The sequence below is a fragment of the Archocentrus centrarchus genome, chromosome 17 (assembly GCF_007364275.1).
Source record: "Archocentrus centrarchus isolate MPI-CPG fArcCen1 chromosome 17, fArcCen1, whole genome shotgun sequence".
In the NCBI taxonomy this organism is placed as follows: Eukaryota; Metazoa; Chordata; class Actinopteri; order Cichliformes; family Cichlidae; genus Archocentrus; species Archocentrus centrarchus.
Window position 1 is genome coordinate 32,187,558 of NC_044362.1, and position 19,946 is coordinate 32,207,503.

Below are 19,946 nucleotides of genomic sequence, written 5' to 3' on the forward strand. Positions count from 1 at the left end.
AGATAAATATGATTCAAACCACTGCAGTGCAGTACCTTTAATACCTATAGCAAGCTCTAATCTCTGTAATAAAATGTTATGGTCAACAGTATCAAAAGCTGCACTGAGGTCCAACAGGACAAGAACAGAGATGAGTCCACTGTCAGAGGCTGTAAGAAGATCATTTGTAACCTTCACTAATGCTGTTTCTGTACTGTGATGAATTCTGAAACCTGACTGAAACTCTTCAAATAAACCGTTCCTCTGCAGATGATCAGTTAGCTGTTTTACAACTACTCTTTCAAGAATCTTTGAGAGAAAAGGAAGGTTGGAGATTGGCCTATAATTAGCTAAGACAGCTGGGTCAAGTGATGGCTTTTTAAGCAGAGGTTTAATTACAGCCACCTTGAAGGTCTGTGGTACATAGCCAACTAATAAAGACTGATTGATCATTTTTAAGATTGAAGCATCAATAATTGGAAAGACTTCTTTGAACAGTCTAGTAGGAATGGGATCTAACAAACATGTTGCTGGTTTGGAGGAAGTAACTATTGAAGTTAACTCTGAAAGATCAACTGGAGCAAAAGAGTCTAAACAAATACCAGCAGTGCTGAAAGCAGCCGAACATGAAGAATAATCTTTGAGATGGTTATGAATAATTTTTTCTCGAATGTCTAAAATTTTATTTGTAAAGAAATCCATGAAGTCACTACTAGTTAACGTGAAAGGAATACTCGGCTCTACAGAGCTCTGACTCTTTGTCAGCCTGGCTACAGTGCTGAAAAGAAACCTGGGGTTGTTCTTATTTTCTTCAATTAATGATGAATAGTAAGATGTCCTAGCTTTACGGAGGGCTTTTTTATAGAGCAACAAACTCTTTTTCCAGGCTAAATGAGCATCTTCTAATTTAGTGTGCAAGCACAATCTCGCGACGGTCCTGTTCACGGTTGATTTTGCGGGGCAAAATAGCAACCAGTGTGAAACCAAGGGGGAAGAGGAAAAAGGCCGCAATTTTGTGCTTCCTATTGAATATAAAATCGCAGGAGCTTGTCTTGTTTCTTGTCTTTGTAGACTCACAAGGATAACACACTGACGTGCTGCATAAAAAGAATATTTTTTCACCAGTAGCTGCAGGAAAAGGTGCATCTTATTTTCAGAGCATCGTAACACAGACGAGAGGGATCCACACTCCCTATCTTCATCAAGTCACATGATCCAATCATATTCAGGTGCCTTCAATGACCCGTAGGACCAACCATTATCACAGAATATTACATACATAATATCCAACTGTTCACCATCACTGAATTAACAAGCTGGCACGCCATTTAGCCTTTAGCATTAGCAAGCTAATACTAATTAGCCCCACCCTCCAAACACACACACACACACACCGGACTGAAATTTTTTTTCTGGCTAGAACCCTGGACTGGCATTTTTCCATGCCTCCACTGCCCTCTACACGTGTGTGCAAGGGAGATAAATGAAGGATCAGATCTGCGGGCTTCCTGAACCAGCGTGTGTGATAACCACAATGTTGGCCAGGGGTATTCAACTGGCGGCCCAAGGGCCAGAACCGGCGCATCAGTCATTTTGGACCGGCCCACTGCCCATTTACCTCTATTATTAAATAAAAATTTTAACAGAAGCTGTGACTAAACTGTAACCACGGCATGTAGTTCACACTCCTTACATGTGGTGGCGGTAACGCACCATAGATTACCAACCGCCATTAAACTCAAGAAGAAGAAGAACGGCACTTTACAACATTTTATGACATGCAGCACTGCCGTTTACACTGTTGGCGGGAGGCCAGACTGCAGTTTCTGATGCAAACATGTTGCATTCAAAAGACAAGCGACGCAAGGTGGACAGCGAAAATAGGAAATTTAACAACTGGACCGATAAGTATGCACAAGAGTAAGAGTCCCGAGGAATGTGTGGCCCACTGGCAAATAGCCTCATGACAATTTGGCCCATAGAAAAATGTAGTTGAATACCCCTGATGTTGGCTGTGCAATTTCTCAGCTTCCAGAAACCAATTAGAATTTTCAGATTCAAAAAATATTTACACAGTATTTAGGGTGCACAAACATGTCATGATACGCTCTATGCCAAAGGCTGTTACGTGACATTTTGGGACATTTCCTGGTGATATGCTCTGTGTTAAAAGGTTAGGATGCTTTTTTGTCTCCCTGGCAGAGTTGGGAGCTTTTATAAAGGTTTCTGTAACTGAAGAGTGAAACTGCTATGTTTGAGATAAAATTATGTTACTTGTTGATGTCTGAAATTATTGTGAAACTGGGCTTTCCTTTACATTATAACAAAAACACAGCTAAATGGAATAAATAATAAAGACAGAAACTATACTATATTAACAAGACTATAAGGTTATCCTCTTGCAGGAATTTAGCTTCTCAGCAGTGTGGGCTCTACCATTATCACACTCCTACTCTTTCACATTTTATACAGTATAAAGCATTTAAGTAGTATGAATTCTCATGTGACTTTTTAAATGTGTCAGCTGACTGAATTTGTTCCCACAGGTGCTACAAGAATACGGCTTCTCACCTGTGTGAATTCTTGAGTGAGTTGTCAAGTTTTTAACGTGACTAAATCTTTTTCCACAGGTGCTACAAGAATATGGTTTCACACCTGTGTGGATCCTTATATGGGTTTGCAACGTTGAATTTTGACGAAATGTTTTCCCACAGGTGCTACAAGAATGTGGCTTCTCACCTGTGTGAATTCTTATGTGAGTTTTCAAGTTCATCAAATTACTGAATCCTTTCCCACAGGTGCTGCAAGAATAAGGCTTCTCGCCTGTGTGAACTCTCATATGAATTTTTACGTGTATCATCTGACTAAATCCTTTCCCACAGGTGCTACAAGAATATGGCTTCTCACCTGTATGAATTCTCATGTGAGCTTTGAATGCTGATAAGTCATTAAATTTATTCCCACAGATGCTACAAGAATGAGGCTTCTCACCTGTGTGTATTCTGATGTGTTTTTTCAAGTGTATCATCTGATTAAATCTTTTCCCACAGGTGACACAAAAATATGGCTTCTCACCTGTGTGTGCTCGAACATGTCGAGCCAGTTTGGATTTATATTGAAAAGTTTTTCCACAAACTTCACAATTTAAAGACTTTTTATTTGATCTTAAGGGCACATGGTTGCTTTCTGGCTGGTCTTGGCTCTCTGGATCAAGATAGTCATGAGAAGAGAACTGGTCACTATTTGGTTCTGGGTCACTGTGGTCACTTTGCTCATAATTAGGAGTCACCATAAAGATCTCACTCTCCTCCTTCAGTACAAGCTGCTCTCCCTCCTGATTGATGTAGAGTTCCTCCTGTTCCTCTTTAATCTGTGGAGGCTCTGGGTCCTCCTGGTCCAGACTGGAGTTCCTATCCTGGTTACAGACCTGCTGGTTTGCGAGAACATCTTCCGCCTCAGAGATATGTTGTTGGTGGAGATCTGAAGTTACAAGGAAAATTTAGAAAAAGGTTTAGTGTAGAAAAACATGAGAAAATAAATTCTAGTAATTTCTGGTAAAGTCTGTTGCTCACATATGCAAGTATATAAACAAACTGATGCTAATGAGAGACACTTTTCAGCAATGTTAAGATTAAAAAACTATGTTCAACTAGATACCTCCCACTGTTTAGTTTGATGGTCACTGCTGCAGACAAAACAGCGACTCAGTGTAGTTCAAAAGTAATTTTAATGTTCCTTCACTTCCATACTGTCCCAAATGGGAATTTGCTGTAATTCTGTGAGGACTGGAGTGATGCGCTCGCTGTGCCATGTTTTGTACTCACTGTAGATGGGACAGTTAAGTTGAAATAATATAGTTGGAAGGCAAGAAAGGCTTGGATAAGATGTTATATTATTGGGGTGTATTGGTCTGTACAAAGCAAGACTAGACTTTTGATATGCTGGTTGAAATTAAGATGCTGATTAACGATAATACCCAGGTTTCTAGAAGACTGTTTTGTTAATAGTTGTCCAAGGTGGGGAATGACATTATTAGAAATTTGATCAGGACCAATAACAAGGACTTCAGTTTATGAATTCAGTTGAAAGAAATTAGAAATCATCCAGTTGAGAATGGCAGTGAGGCAGGAATGCAAGGAATCTAGATTTTTGTGTTTTCCCAGGCTAAAGGAGACATAAAGCTGGCAAACATTAGCATAATCATATTAATAAGAATAACTTTATTGATTCATATTGCTATGACACCAATGGTAAGACACTGTAGAATTATGGAATACATGGCCAAGTGTCAACAGATGTAAACTAAACAGAACAAGTCCAAGGACTGTGCCCTGTGAGTCCCCACAAACAGTGACTGAATACCCTGCTTGATAAGTAGGAAGGCCCTTTTAGTGTGATAACCATCATCTCTCAGTCTTTATCAGCTTATTCAGTGAAAAGCTCTCTCATATAAAGCTGGTTTACTTGAAGTTTTGATTGTGGAGGAATTTTGGCCCACTTTTCTTTAAAATGTTGCTTCACTTCATTGAAGTTTGTGAGCATTCATTTATGCACATTAATTTATGGCATTATTTGCATTTAATGTGCAAAGAGGGCTCTAATGCCACATTTCCATTAGTACCTACTCAGCACGGGTCGACTCGACACGGCACGACCTGCCACGGTCTTGTTTTGTTTCCATTGCAATTGAGTACCACCTCAATGTGAGTGGAGTCGATATAGCAAAGTGGGCAGTAGTCACTTGATGTAATTTGCATGCGACTCAAAACACAACACAGCAATGGATGACATAGAGGCAAGCTAACGTAGCTATGCCAGTTTACTATCGTCATCATGCATAAGTCCCCCGTGCAATGTTTTAATGGATGAAGGTTATCATTGTTAAGCATTAACTCTATACTGCTGAACATGTTGCAATCGACTCAGTGTAGTTCAAAAGTGCTGCCATTTGCGTACTTCCAATTACCGTAAAAATGACCCTATGTTGGGTGTGAAGTACAGTTTCTCAGCTTTCAGAAACCGTTTGAATTTTTTTGATAGATCAAAGGAACTTTGATCAGCTGCCTCAGCGTTCGGTGTTAACTAGCTGTTCAAGGCTAGCAGGGGCAGGTGATCGGTGCTTCAGTATAGGGCAGTATAGGGTTAAAATATGTATGCTGTGTGTGTGTGTGTGTGTGTGTGCGCGCATTTCAGATGGCTCTTTTATTGCAAAACTTCTGCTGCAAATTGTTGGTCTGGGCATTCAACCGAGCTTCCTGTGCTTTGCATGCCTCCATTTTCTTGCTGTTAGGTTTTAAAATGGTGCATTTGATTCGCTCTCATGACCCAACTAGTGACGACACTCCCTGCCCAATCAGTGGGATGCTATTCTTCCACGTCACATTTTCGGATCTCTTGGAACCCTGGCTGAGTGGGTACTAAAAAAGTACCTGAATCTGGTACCAGGTACTAATGAAAATGCCTACAAACTGTGCCAAGTCGAGTCGCGCTGAGTAGATACTAATGGAAACGCGCCATAAGTGCTTGTTCAGTAAACAGGGTGAGTAATGAAGGCTTTGGGAAAATGGTCAACAGACTGGAGAAAACACAGGTTTGTGCAATGATTTTGCCAAACCTGTAAAGACTGAAGCAGTTAGCCTTTTATGCATTATCCTGCCTCTCATTTGGTTTCCTTCTGCAATGGCCTATTTATTTTTTATAGGTATTACATATTTTGTACAAAATTTTGTTTAGTTCAAAGTTTTATTCACTTCCATCATGTAGGTACAATGAACGGAGCCAGACTTTTATCTTTTACCTTTCAGAGATGGCCTTAGGTTAGGTGAATAAACCCCTTGTTGCCCACAAAGAGGTTTTAATTAATAGGAAAGTGAAAGCACTGCCTTATTGATGTGATACTGTTTTGGCACATTTTAAAACCTACATGTTCTTTTTCTAAGAATATAAGTGAAAAGGAAGGATCAATTTTATTTTCATGAAAAGATTTGCATAACAGCAGGAATGCAGGACATTGTAACAGTGCAATAAAAAAAAAAAAATTTTGTCATTAATTAATTGTGAAAAACAATCATGACCTCAATATTGAAGGAAAAATAATTGTGATTATCATTTTGGTCATTACCGTGAATCGTCTCTTGCTCATTTATGATTCGCCCAAAATGCTGCAGGCAGATTACTGACTGGGCCAAAAAAAGAGAGATCATATTACACCAGTGTTAAATGGCTCCCTTTGCCTCACAGACCCCAGTATAAAGTGGCAGCACGTTTTAAAGCATTAAACCCTCTTACACTTGTATATGTTGTAGATACGCTGCATCCATAAAGCCCCACAAGACCCCTAAGACCTGCATCCCAATCCTTCTTGACTATCCCACAGTCTCCATTCATCCAAAAATGGGGTTGTGCTTTAGCAGTCGTTGCACCAAAACTATGGAATGATCTCCCAAGTAACCTCAAACATGTGTGAAATGTGACTTTAAAAATAATCCAAAACAAGTCTAAAATAAGCCAGTTTTCTCTTTGAGTTATACAAAGTGCAGGTTTAATGTTAAATATTAACAGCTATACCCACATGCCAAAGGCCACTGCAGGGACTTGGGGTTGAATCTGCAGACCCAGACTATTTACAGGATGTCATTCCCACTCCACTCTCTCCCTGCTTTCCTGTCTACCCTATAATATCCTGTCAAATTCCAAAAATTATCTACAAAAAAATAAATTAACAGTTTAGGACAGGGCTCTTCAACTCCAGGCCTTGAGAGCCCCTGTCCTGCAGGTTTTAGATGTGTCCCTGATCCAACACACCTGAATCAAATGGCTGAATTACCTCTTCGGTATGCAGTCAAGTTCTCCAGAGTCCTGCTAATGTCTTCTATATTTGACTCAGGTGTGTTGAAGCAGAGACACATCTAAAACCTGCAGGACAGGGGCTCTCGAGGCCTGGAGTTGAAGAGCCCTGGTTTAGAAAGAAGAGTATTAATGGTACATATTGAAGTTGACCCCTAAAAATAAAAGTAACTTTCAGCTCTGGTTAGGATCCTACATGAGTCATATTCATTACAGCCCGTTACAGTTTTGCATACCTAATCTGTGTAACTTTATTTCAGGTTTCCAGATGGTATCCAGCAGCCTGAGACGCTCTTCCCCAGTCCAGACGATGATGCCTTCGGTCTCCTGCTTCAGTACAAGCTGCTCTCCCTCCTGACTGGTGCCAAGTTCCTCCTGTTCCTCTTTAATCTGTGGAAGATCTGGGTCCTCCTGGTCCAGACTGAAGTTCCTCTCCTGCTCACCCAGACCCTCCTCTTCTTCACACTTCATCTTGCTGTGGGAAGTCTTGACAAAGGCACACAAGAAAAATGTTACTAATATGTAACTGTGAGCATGTCACTCACATATGCAAGTGAAATTTAAAGTGTACAAATGTGATAGATATTTCAGGAGCACCTGTGTGACTGACTCGAGTTCTCACATGGCAAATGAGGAAACAGTTTTTCCTAAATCCAAATCAGAAATTCCTTCCCACAGGCTGCAGATGAAAAATATTCTGAATTTTATTTTTGCCAAGGGGAACATTTATGTTTGTCTATGATCCGAGTTTTGCTCCAAGCTCCACATTACAATCGCTTTTTTTGGCACAACCTGCAGTTTCCTTTGAGAAACTGCAGGTTGTGCCAAAAAAAGCGATTTCTGATATTTAAACAGTTGTAAATGATCCGTTGACCTATAATCTGTCAAACATCTCTCTCGTGACTAATATCAAAGTAATTTGAAGCAGAAGGAACATTTCCATCTCAAGGTAAACAAGCTGCAGTCAGTTTTTGAACAAGAAAAAAGGAACGAGCTGATTATACTGACACACAGTAAGTACAGTTATGCAGACTCATAAGGATATTTGTAAACGAGATTATTTCTTTATTTTATATATAACTCCCTTCATAAAGCCTTTATATTTACCAATATAAACAAGGATATTAAACATTAAAAACAACATAAATATTGGCAATCACCTTTTGCACAACAAAGCTGCGTTCCTCTGTGTTTATGTTTAAAACAAAGAAGTGTTTGTGTTTTTAGCTGTTTTTTAGCTTTCATCTGTTAGCCTATAAACTATGATTACAACTACTACTGATTAGGGTCCTGCCAGAGACGAGAGATTAAGGGAGACTGAGCCACTGGGGCGTGTGACGTCATCAAACACGTGCTTGACTGAAACCGCCATGTTTGTCTGCTTGAAAGCTGTCAAAGTCTGTAGGCAAGCCTCCACACGTGAAAGCGCTCAACAATGTAAACGATTCATTTGGATCATATTTTTTCCTTTTCTCAGTTAGCAGGAATGGAAAAGAATCAAGAGAAGCCTCAGAGAAAACACAAAAACTTGAAAAAAGTTTAAACAATGATCCTAAACTGACAACTAAAGAATTGCGTATGGCAACGTTTTGAAGAGCAGTGACACTAGGCTGTAGAGGGGAGTGCCGATTACAATTCCTATAATCACATGTTCATAAGATCACCAATGTGTGTGTTTATGCATGAATGCCACTACCGCAGTACATTTACAATGCACACACATTACAACACTCTAAACTGAAACATTGTGACACATACAGTGGGGAAAAAAGTATTTGATACACTGCTGATTTTGCAATTTTTCCCACCTACAAAGAATGGAGAGGTCTGCAATTTTTATCATAGGTACACGTCAACTTCAACCATTCTTTGTAGGTGGAAAAACTTGCAAAATCAGCAGTGTATCAAATACTTATTTTCCCCACTGTATAGGCATGTACTTGCAATACATATCACTACATTTGTGCACTTTGCATCCAGCTCATCACCAACTGAAGCCTCTGTTACAGATGTTTCTGGTGAGCTCGCAGCCTGGATAGGTGGCGAAGGAGGGGGAACAGGGCCTGGACAACGACGCTTAGCAGGAGGCTTGCGTGTCAACTGCGTGTGAGCTGGGGGATTTGGACGTGGCACCAGAGTGGGGACAGCAGAGGGCAGGAGGTTGGAGGTGGCAATGTCAGACTGACAGTTGTATGCCACTTCCTCAAAGTGGGCAGAGCACACGTGTTTTGACTGCACATTTCCAAGATTCAAATCTGCTCTTTGCAAATTCACAATCCATCGCTGGCACCTGCAAAATAAGATTAAAAAAAAAAAATTAAGTAGCTGTTAAATATGCCACATGTACCTTATCAAGAGACAACTCCTCCTTCTGAGAGAATTTAAAAGCTTAAATGTTTGCATACTTCATAACTTACAGTGTACAGTGATATAATAATGATATAAGTGAGGTAATTCAACAGGCAGAGAAATAATGTACATAATTTCTCTCCCCTGACCAGCTGACAAACAACTTAACTGACAAGAACAGGAGACTCTGGGCCTGGACTAGAGCTGCCAGCAGTTGAACTCAATCTATTGCAATATTGGGAGTATTGTATAAATTACTGCAGTGAACTGATGGAGTAACTCTGTGAATGGCATCTAAATAATTCAATTCACTTGTATTTATATTGGGCCAATTCACATCATTAGTTGATTAATAAGCTGAATAATAAGCTGTTTGATACTCAGACTGTTTTACTCTTTGGTGCAGTTGAGGATGCTATATTGTTCTTTGTTTATTTTTATCCTTAAATAGCTTTTTGCTGATTTTAGCTTTGTTTTTTGGTGGTCTGGGAGCAGGCACCGACTCTATGGGGATGGGGTTTTGGGGGGATGGCAGGAGGAGAGAAGCTGCAGAGAGGCGTGTAAGACTGCAACTCTGCTTCCTGGTCTTAACCCTGGGTAGGCAGGTTTTAGGAGGGTTAATAAATTTGGCCAGATTTCTAGAAATGAGAGCTGCTCCATCCCACTTGGGATGGATGCCAGACCAGGTTTTCCCCAGAAACTTTGCCAATTATCTATGAAGCCCACGTTGTTTTTTGGACACCACTCAGACAGCCAGCGATTCAAGGAGAACATGCGGCTAAACATGTCGCTCCTGGTCTGATTGGGGAGGGGCCCAGAAAAAAACTACAGAGTCCGACATTGTTTTTGCAAAGTTACACACCGAGTCAATATTAATTTTAGTGACCTCCGATTTGCGTAACCGGGTGTAACCAGATTAAGAACAATTTCTTATTTACAACTGTGGCCTGACACTATTATCTCTGGGCTGGCCTGATTTCCCGGCTGCCCAGGATGTGCTGGGGTAGAGTTAACTGTGGCTAAGCTACCTTCAGTCTGCACAGACTACAGGGGCCCAGCTAGCTACAGGATTTTAAGAATGTTTCACAAACATTTCTGTAATCAGCCAAAACACATTCTGATCCACTGACGTGTTTTTAATGCACTCATTAATGCACTCATCCCTCTTCACGCTCACTGGCTCAGTGACTCAGCATTGATGCTCACCTCTGTTTGTCTGTGGGAAATCGGTGAAATCTGAACTTCTGACCCGTCCTGGGGTCGATGGAGGTCCTGCTATTATTGCTGCAGTTCATGGCACAGCAAAACCGAGCACCTTTGGTGGCCATACCGGCAGAAAGTCAGAAACTATCGGACACTCGATGCAAAACACACTGCATCGAAACAGACAAATACAAATGGCGGGTTCGGAAGTCACGTGATTTGCCCAGCCCCACGCTTCGCTCCGTCTCCCTTAACCTCGTCTCAGGGTCCTACATCAGCCGCATCCCCGTGTTAGTGCACGGAACAGTGTTACATACCGATTCTGTGTCTTTGTCTCGGGTTTCCGGCTGATATCCAGCGGTCTGAGCTGACGGTTCATCTCCTGCTCATACTGGACGATCGTTTTTTAACCTCTTGAGACGATTTCTCCAACAACAGTTATTCTACAATTATTATATTAAACAGAAGACGAACAGTAACGGTTACGTCATTTCCGACCTTCCTCTTCTATTGTACTTCCGGTAGGCTAGATGCATCAAAGTCGTACTGCTGCCCTCCTCTGGTCACTCTAACGTAAACCACATCCTTACATAAACTCCGGTAAACCTGAAAATATCGTTTAAGGTGCCCAATGATCCAAAAGTTCAGTTAAGGAAAAGTTTCTTTCTGCAGCACAGTTGGAGCAGACAGCATGTTTACCTGCCTTACAGACGTCACACTCACACAGGTGTTTTATTTCCATCACAGCAGTATTGATGCTTTATTGATAGCTGTAAAGAAAGGTGTTCACATTGAAGCATCAGTTTGAAGTCAAATCAAACACACTGAGCTCAACATGAACTTCCTGCTGACAGAAACTAAAATCAGTGCAAAAGCAGCCAGAACATTTGAACCATGCTGGAGGCGCTGCAGACGAGTCAGGAGCAAAAAAAAAAATGTCTGCAGGAAGTCCTTTTTACCATTTAATTAGATTTTGACTGTGTTCATGTTAAACCATGTTGTTGTTTGCTGATACTGTGTCCCTGCTGTTTGTTCTCATCAACAGTCCTGTTCTGTTTGTAACACTCTGCGCTGAAGCTGAAGGAAATGTTTCTACAGTGTTAGATGATACAGCTCCAAACTAAATCACTAAATCAATGATGCTCCGATACAGTTTAACATGATTTATGACACATCACATTTTATTATAAAGGAATTAATCTTCTCTCCCATGGTCCCTGAATACAGCATCAGTGTAATATTACAGATATTTAAATCTCTCTGTGCTGATGTTGTTGAAGCTGCTGGAGGCTCACTGAAGGTTTTCCATGTCTTCCTGCAGGTTAACAACTGAAATGTGAAAACCGATGCTCAACACAAGAGGGCGCCTTCATCCCGCTAACAGGAATGTAGAGAAGGTTAAAGCAGCTCAGCTCAGTTTGTCCACAGCTGTGTCCCAATGCAGGGGCTGCATCTCTCTGCGAATGACCTGAGGAGGGCAGATTTGATGCGTGTAGTCCACTGGAAGAAGAGGGAGAACGGAAATGACGCGATTCTCAGAGTCCCCCGTTTAATGTTTGAGGGATTATCAAGCAGAGATCAACTGCTGCTGCAGGAGAAATCTCAGAGGTTAAGAAATGATCGTCCAGTATGAGGAGGGACCGACGGTCAGCGCAGACTGCGGGATATGAGCCGGAGACCTCAGATAAAGACACACAATCGGTAAGAAAAAAAAAAACTGATCTCAGTGAACTGACAGGAATCCGGCTCATGTAGGACCCTGATCAGAGCTCAGTTTGAAGGCTAACAGACTGGAATCAGGGAGCAGTTCTCCTTGTTTTAAACAGTAAACTTTTAGCATTTAACATGCAGTGAGACAGGCATGCCCGGATCATCAGGTTACAGACCCCCACAGATGTATGGTGGGCCCAGTTTATGCAGAAGAGCTCTAAAAATAGAGCACTGTCATGGAAATTAACCATCACAATACACCTTCACTTAAAACGTGTATATCAAGTGTCTGACATTAAATGTAAAATGAAGCCGCCAGAGCAGTTTCATGTTTTTATAAGTCAAGTCAAGTCAAGTCAAGTTTATTTATAAAGCACATTTAAAACAACGACGTTGACCAAAGTGCTGTACAAGATCTGTAACCCCAAGGACTATACTAAATAAAAATAAAAATATATAAATAAATAAATAAATAAAATAATAAAATAAAAATAAATAAATAAAAACATTAAGAACAATAAATAACATAAGAAAATTAAAAATTAAAACGTTTAAAACAAGTACCATAAAATACCATAAAACAATCATCTAAAAGGAGGTAGCACTGCAGCCAAATGCCAAGGAAAAGAAATGTGTTTTTAATAGAGATTTAAATGTGTGTATCGTCTGAGCTGTGCGGATATGGAGAGGTAGATCGTTCCATAGCTTTGGTGCTGCTGCTGCAAAAGCTCGATCACCTCTCTGTTTTAGTCTAGTTTTAGGCCTCTGTAAGAGCAGCTGGTTCGATGACCTCAGAGCTCTTACAGGGGTGTGACAGTGAAGCAGCTCAGACAGATACAAAGGTGCCAGTCCGTTTAAGGCTTTAAAAGTAAGCAATAAAATCTTAAAATCGATTCTAAAACGGACAGGGAGCCAGTGAAGGGATGACAGGACTGGGGTAATGTGTTCATGCTTTTTTTAAACCGGTTAAAAGACGAGCTGCCGCATTCTGGACTACCTGCAGGCGGCGCACAGATGATTGATCTATGCCAAAGTACAGAGAATTACAGTAGTCCAGGCGGGAAGTAATAAAAGCATGAATAACTTTTTCCAGGTCCTGCTGTGGGAGATAAGGTTTTACCTTGGCAATAACTCTGAGTTAAGGATAACACATGTTTAGCTCTCTGTCTGCCTGATGATCTCCTCCTTTTGTTCCTTACTTGTTCACAGTCCTGCTCCCAGCTGAGTGTTTCAGCAGTAATTAATGTGCAAGTGAAGCTCAGAGAGCTTTTCTCACAGTCACCAACATGTTGGGGATTTTTCTACTTAGAAAAGGCATCACAGTCAGCAAGTCAGGAATCCTGGCATTGTTTTGGACAGTGATGTCAGCTCTGATGGCAGAACTGCTTTTTACCATTTAAAGATATATCAAAAGTTAGAAAATTCTTATCTCAAACTGCTTCATGCATTTGTATCAAGGAGATTAGATTACTGTAACTTTGTTAGCAGGATTATCCAAAATTATGAGTAGGACGGCTTCAACTCATTCCTGTAGCAGCCAGAGTCCTCACACATAGACAGATCTTTTACCCCAGTGCTGAAGTCACTTCATTGGCTCTCAGTTCAATACAGAATGACCTTTAAAATCCTTTTATTAGTTCTCAAAGCTCTCACTGGTTTTTCTCAGTACATCTCGTAGTTTGTGTCTATAACCCCGTCAGCATACTGTCTGACCTGGTGTCTGGTATCACAAAGCTTGAGAGATGTAGTGAAATAACCAACTTAAGTGAAGGAAAAAGGAGCTTTTAATACTAATGTGGACTTCAGATTTCTTGCTAAGAGATATACAGTACTGTGCAAAAGTCTTGAGTCACCCTTCATTACATTTTTCTTGGAAAATAGAAAATAGCTGCAGTGATTAATTGAAACATGTTCAAACATACATGGATATCAGGTGCAGTTCTTTTAACTGTTCCCAGAATCAGATCTAAATGTGTTTCAGTTACTGTGGGCCAGCCAAGGGAGGGCCCCAAGGCACCAGACAGAAAGGGGGAGGTGAAATATGACTACTGTATTCTACCCATGATACCAGCTGGGCATTTCTTTTTTCATTTGCCTCTTTTGTGCCCCCCCCCCCCCCCCATTGCATAATCTCGCCCATGGAAAGTGACTTTACTGGAAGATTTCTTTAGAGATAAAGATAAAGGAGATACAGAGAGAGAAACATCATCGGTCTGCAGTGTGTCACAGCTGGCTTCCAGCTTCAGCTCTCTGCTGCTCACCAGAGACTGCTGCCACCTATGGCTCTCTTCACCTCCATCTGCACACGCAGGCTTCCTGTGGTGGAGGCAGGCCAGTGGGGATCAGCGATTTCCTTTGAGGGACGAGATTTTAAAATTTAAAATATTCCCTAATCAGGGGCTGACTCTCTGCCAGACCGCTGAATTAATTTTAGGTTCAAAGAAATTATGCTTTTTTTTAATATTCTTGTAAAATAACTGAAATTACAATATTGACCTTTGTTTCTGAGAATATTTATGATGAAATTAAGAGAAAGAGACTTACACGGGATAAAATAAAACAACTTTTAATGTGAAGCTTCGAGTAAAACTTGGATCATAGACAAACAGAAACATCCTCTTTTGCAGAAATAAAATGCAGAGTATTGTTTATCTGCAGCCTGTCAAGAGGAATTCAGCCATGTAAGATTGTGCTGTATGGAGGTCATTCTCCCCAGTCGATTTATGTTAATCTAAATATAAATTTAAGTCATGCAGTTACTGTTGTCATTTTAACCTGCAGCAGTGACAATCAAACAGTGACTCAAAGTGTGAAGCTGGCAGAATGTTTTGTACTCTGAACTTTGTTAATAACAGTGTCAGAGTTTGAGAGTCACTCACACAGGTGCTCCTGAAGCATTTGTCATATTTGTACTCTTTAAATTTTACTGCTGGAATATTTTTTGCTTGAATGTGTTTTTTTATTGTCACATTAAGTAACCTTTTTTTCTTGTGTCCCTTTGTTACTCAAGATCTCCCACAGCAACATGAAGAGTAAGGAAGAGGAGGGTCTGGATGACCAAGAGGTCTGTAACCAGGAGAGGAACTCCAGTCTGGACCAGGAGGACTCAGAACCTCCACAGATTAAGGAGGAACAGGAGGAACTCTGCATCAGTCATGAGGGAGAGCAGCTTGTACTGAAACAGGAGACTGAAGGCATCATCGTCTGGACCAGGGAAGATTGTCTCAAACTGCTGGATACCATCTGGAAATCTGAAATAAAGCCACATGGCATAGGTATGTAAAAATGTAATGTTTTAATAAAAACTGACCATGACTCATGTAGGATCCTAAACAGAGTTCAAAGTTTCTTTTATTTTTAGGAACCGGATGGTTTTTGCAGTACTGCACAAAAATTTAGAGCTACTCATCATTTCTTTGTATTTTGCTTTCAAGGAGACAAACTTTGCAGTTTTTTTAAAAAAAAGGTCGTGAACAACAGCTCTCCAGGCTTTCTGGAGGCCTTTTAAAGTTTTTCTTTGGGCTTTCTTTTCTTTTGGATGCTTTTCACTCATTTCCAGTTGTATACACGCAATTTGTTCTCATTTCTTTAGTTGAATCTATGGAAAATTCTAAATATTCAACAGTTTGACAAGTTGAATATTTTAAACTGTCCCCTATAAAATGCACAATCTGTGAAATTACAGTAATTACAGTTGGTTTGATTGACAAACCAATGCTAATGCTTCTAGATGTTACACACTTAAAAAAAAATATTTTTAATTTGTTTGAGTCTTGTGGGGAAAACCTTGATAATTACCTATGTTAATTAAAATACAAATCGGTGTAATATTAAATAAACTATAATTCTTTTAATGTTACTTTTTACTAATTGCATCAAATCTTAGATATGTATCATATTATTAAACTAGTGTTATTTATTTTTTAAGTAAACATTATATACCTATTTACAGTTACAGGTTTTTCATGTTATTTTACATTGGACATGTTAATTCACAGTCTGTCTGTATCATTTTTATAGATATTTCTTGCATTTGAAATATCAGGAAAATTTTGTAAATTTTATAGGAAAAATTCTGTTAACTGGCAAATTTAACACTGTATTTTGCATTATAAACATTCAAATGTTGAGCTTTTCTAATAAGACTGTCAGAACTCGACAGTCATTTGTATCAGTGCCCAAATAATTTTTCTATCACAAACAATGTTTGTTTGTTCCTTCAGATCTTCCCCAGCAAATTGACTGTAAGGAAGAGGAGGTTCTCACAGATGAACAGGACTGTAATGAGGAGAAGAAGTTCAGTCTGGACCAGGAGCACCCAGATCCCCCACAGTTTAAAGAGGAACAGGAAGACCTTTACACCAGTCAGAAGGGAGAACAGCTTCTATTGAAGCAGGAGACGGAGACCTTTATGGTGACTCCTACTAATGAGCAAAATAACCACAGTGAACCAGAACCAAAGAGGGACCAACTCCTTTCTCACAACTCTTCTGAATCAGAGAGCCAAGGTGAGGAAAGAAATGAGGACTCAGGATTAACCAGGAATGTAGAGCTGAAGAAGAGGAAACATGACATAAACAGAAGTCAGAGTAGCACAGATGATAACTCTTCAGTATCAGAGAGTCAGTGTAAAACTGATACAAATAAAAAGTGTCTAACATGTGACACTTGCGGTAAAACGTTTCGTGATAACTACAGCCTGACTAGACATCTCAAAGTCCACACAGGTGAGAAACCTTATTCTTGTACCACTTGTGGGAAAAAATTTAGTGAGCTGTCAAGTATGAACAGACATATGAAAATTCACACTGGTGAGAAGCCACATTACTGTAGCACCTGCGGGAAAAGATTCGGGCAACCGATAAACTTGAAAACTCACATGAGAAGTCACACAGGTGAGAAGCCATATTCTTGCAGCATCTGTGGGAAGCAATTCGGTTACATGATAAACTTGAAAACTCATATGAGAATCCACACGGGTGAGAAGCCGTATTCCTGTAGCACTTGTGGGAAAAGTTTTAGTGACTCATCAGCATTCAAAACTCACATGAGATTCCACACAGGTGAGAAGCCGTATTCATGTAGCACCTGTGGGAAAGGATTCAGTCATATGATAAACTTGAAAACTCACATGAGAATTCACACAGGTGAGAAGCCGTATACTTGTGGCATCTGTGGGAAAAGTTTCAGTCAGAAAACAACACTGGAACGCCACATGAGAATTCACACAGGTGAGAAGCCACATTCTTGTAGCACTTGTGGGAAAAGGTTTTGTAACTTGTCGACATTCAAAACTCACACTAGATTCCACACAGGTGAGAAGCCGTATTCCTGTGGCACCTGTGGGAAAAGATTCAGTCATATGGTAAACTTGAAAGCTCATGTGAGAATTCATACTGGTGAGAAGCCATATTCTTGTAGCACCTGTGAGAAAAGATTTAGTTATATGACACAGTTGAAAAGACACCTGAGAATTCATAGTGGTTGAAAGTTTCACTCTTAGAAAATGTGAACAATGGTTTTTTAAATTTATTTATTTATTTTTGGTCCTTTTTGCCTTTATTAGACAGCCCATTGAAGACAGGCAGAAAAGCAGAGTGGAGAAAGATGTACCAAAAGGCCTCAGGTCAGTATTGAACCCGGGCACCTGTGTTCAATCTTGCAGCATATGGTCATGTTAGCAACATGTGAGCTAAACCAACACCCAAGAACCCAGTAGTTTATTCAAATTATTGGTTTATTCTTATTATATAGGTGAAACCCTGATTGTTAATGTATCTGAACCGATATTTTCCAGTTGCTCTAATGCTGTACAGCTGACAAAGATCAATTGTAAATGGAGTGTCTCAACTTTTCTTCACTAAACAGCTTTGTTACAGGAAAAACTATTTTTTCAGCCAAAATCTGTATCATTCAACAAAGAGTTATTACTATACAGGATTTAATGCTGGAAAGTGATGTAAATAAGACCAATAATATGTTATATAAACTTGAGGTCACTTTTTGTGTTATGTTGACTTTCATGAAGGTTAAACTTTAGTATATGCCTCTCCTGTTCATCATTTAGTTCTGTTGCTGCTCAATGTGAGTAATGAGTTCTTAAATTTTAAATAAAGATTTCTTTAAAAGTTCTTGTGGTGTTGTTTTGTTGTCTGATATTATTTTATATAAATTTTGAAACTCTTATTTTGACTCTTTTTGATAAACATGTCTCAGTCTGTATTATAGTTCCTGTTTAGTTGTTCTAGCTGCAGGACTTTATTAATGAGACACAGTAAAAATTACTAAAGTGTTACTAAGTTTTGTCATTGCATGTGGTCATCAATCAGCCATTATGCATGCTTAATTTGATATGGATCTTCTTTTATTAGCATACTGTCTGACCTGGTGTCTGGTATTACAAATCTTGAAAGATGTAGTGAAATAACCAACTTAAGTGAAGGAAAAATGAGCTTTTTATGCTAATGTGGACTTCAGATTTCTTGCTAAGAGATATACAGTACTGTGCAAAAGCCTTGAGTCACCCTTCATTACATTTTTCTTGGAAAATAGAAAATAGGTGCAGTAATTAATTGAAACATGTTCAAACATACATGGAAATACAGTATATAAGGCAAAAACAGAGTTTGTATAATTCTAAAGAGTTTGAAAGTCAGTATTTGCTATGACCACCTTTATTCTTCCACATAGCCAGAACTCTGAGGCAGCTTTCTGTAATTTCTTTAAGTAGCCTTCAGGAATATTTGTATATGTGAGTGTGTTTTTAAAATCCAGGAATGCTTTTACTGCACTGGCAGTGCATGTTTTGCAGAAATTGTGTCCAGATGGAGCACAGAAACCGATCTTTAGATCACAGATTCCTGGCAGCAGAAAAGGAAAGAAAGACATTTTAGTTAAAATTCAGTTTAAATTTAATATTTAAAAAGAAAGAAAGAATTGTCAGGATTGTCATCTTCATGTCTTTCATATAGTTTTATAGTTATAGTTTTTAATGATTGATGCTCTGCTGTGATGATAAAAACGAACTGATGAGCAGCTGAAACAGTTTAACCCTCTGAATTAGCAAACCCACTAGTGAGAATGAAAGATGTGCAAATCAGCAACATTACTCCGTTTATCACAGCCACTATATATAAAAACATGTTACCGGCAGATTTTCAACTTTCTGGTGGTTCTTGAATAATGTGTGATGGTGGTCTGAGAAAACAATCAAATCTGAGCCTAAAAATGTGACATGTTATTCAGTCTGCATAAACAAAACAAAACAAACATTCATTTTGTGCTCTTTGGTGCGAGCTGCCCAACAGTTATGTGATATCAGTTCACTGAGTTTTTGGAATCTTCAGGGAGGACTGAAAGAAAGATAAACCATAAACAAACTTTAAAGTAACAGCATGACTGAAAAAATGAAAACAGTACAGCAGTTGATTATCAAGTTGCTAGAAGGCGGTTTAGACAAAAACTGATTGCAGCTTCTACCTTGTGAAATAAATGCTGTTTCTAACTCAAAATGACCTGATATCATTCATGGTCTGGGCTCCACTGCTCAGGATGCCACCCCCCACGACTGGCCCCGGATGAGTGGAAGAAAATGGATGATTGTTTGTATTGTTTTGATGTGTGCCATTATAGAACAACGAGCATCTTTCACAATGCACACTTTTAAGTCACAATTTATTCGTTTTTCAGATTACATTTTCTCATATTCATATGCTCATATTCAATGACGCGCAAACATTGTTTGCAGTAACACGTTTACATGAATTCATTTTACTTTTTTTTTCTTTTCATTTAGAGTGTAACTTGCAGTGTTTATAATGCGCGGTGCATGGTGCCACACAGTTAAGCAGCATTTAAAG

The 19,946-nt window shown here is 39.5% G+C and overlaps 3 protein-coding genes across 5 annotated transcripts; 2 read left to right on the top strand and 1 right to left on the bottom strand.

The window, feature by feature from the left end:
* Positions 1-2,381: 2,381 nt before the first annotated feature.
* LOC115795817 (oocyte zinc finger protein XlCOF6.1-like) lies at positions 2,382-10,867 on the bottom strand. Of its 3 annotated transcripts, none has more exons than XM_030751920.1 (4): positions 10,381-10,644; positions 8,785-9,115; positions 7,062-7,311; positions 2,382-3,459 (listed from the first exon to the last, which is right to left on the bottom strand). In XM_030751920.1, the coding sequence occupies exons 1-4, from the start codon at positions 10,500-10,502 to the stop codon at positions 2,462-2,464; spliced, it is 1,701 nt and encodes a 566-aa protein (XP_030607780.1). In that variant the 5' UTR covers positions 10,503-10,644; the 3' UTR covers positions 2,382-2,461. The 3 variants fall into 3 exon arrangements, with proteins under 3 accessions (XP_030607780.1, XP_030607781.1, XP_030607782.1); XM_030751922.1 differs by lacking the exon at positions 2,382-3,459 and adding an exon at positions 6,101-6,158 and having other exon boundaries at positions 10,381-10,645; XM_030751921.1 differs by lacking the exons at positions 8,785-9,115; positions 10,381-10,644 and adding an exon at positions 10,695-10,867.
* A 995-nt stretch (positions 10,868-11,862) lies between these two features.
* Positions 11,863-18,153, top strand: LOC115795876 (uncharacterized). The gene is made up of 4 exons (XM_030752001.1): positions 11,863-12,078; positions 15,098-15,362; positions 16,311-16,595; positions 17,654-18,153. Exons 1-4 carry the CDS (start codon positions 12,007-12,009, stop codon positions 17,722-17,724), a joined length of 693 nt encoding a protein of 230 aa, XP_030607861.1. The 5' UTR covers positions 11,863-12,006; the 3' UTR covers positions 17,725-18,153.
* On the top strand, positions 16,607-17,620 carry LOC115795875 (zinc finger protein 79-like). The gene has a single exon (XM_030752000.1). The coding sequence runs from the start codon at positions 16,871-16,873 to the stop codon at positions 17,573-17,575; it is 705 nt and encodes a 234-aa protein (XP_030607860.1). The 5' UTR covers positions 16,607-16,870; the 3' UTR covers positions 17,576-17,620.
* Positions 18,154-19,946: the final 1,793 nt, after the last annotated feature.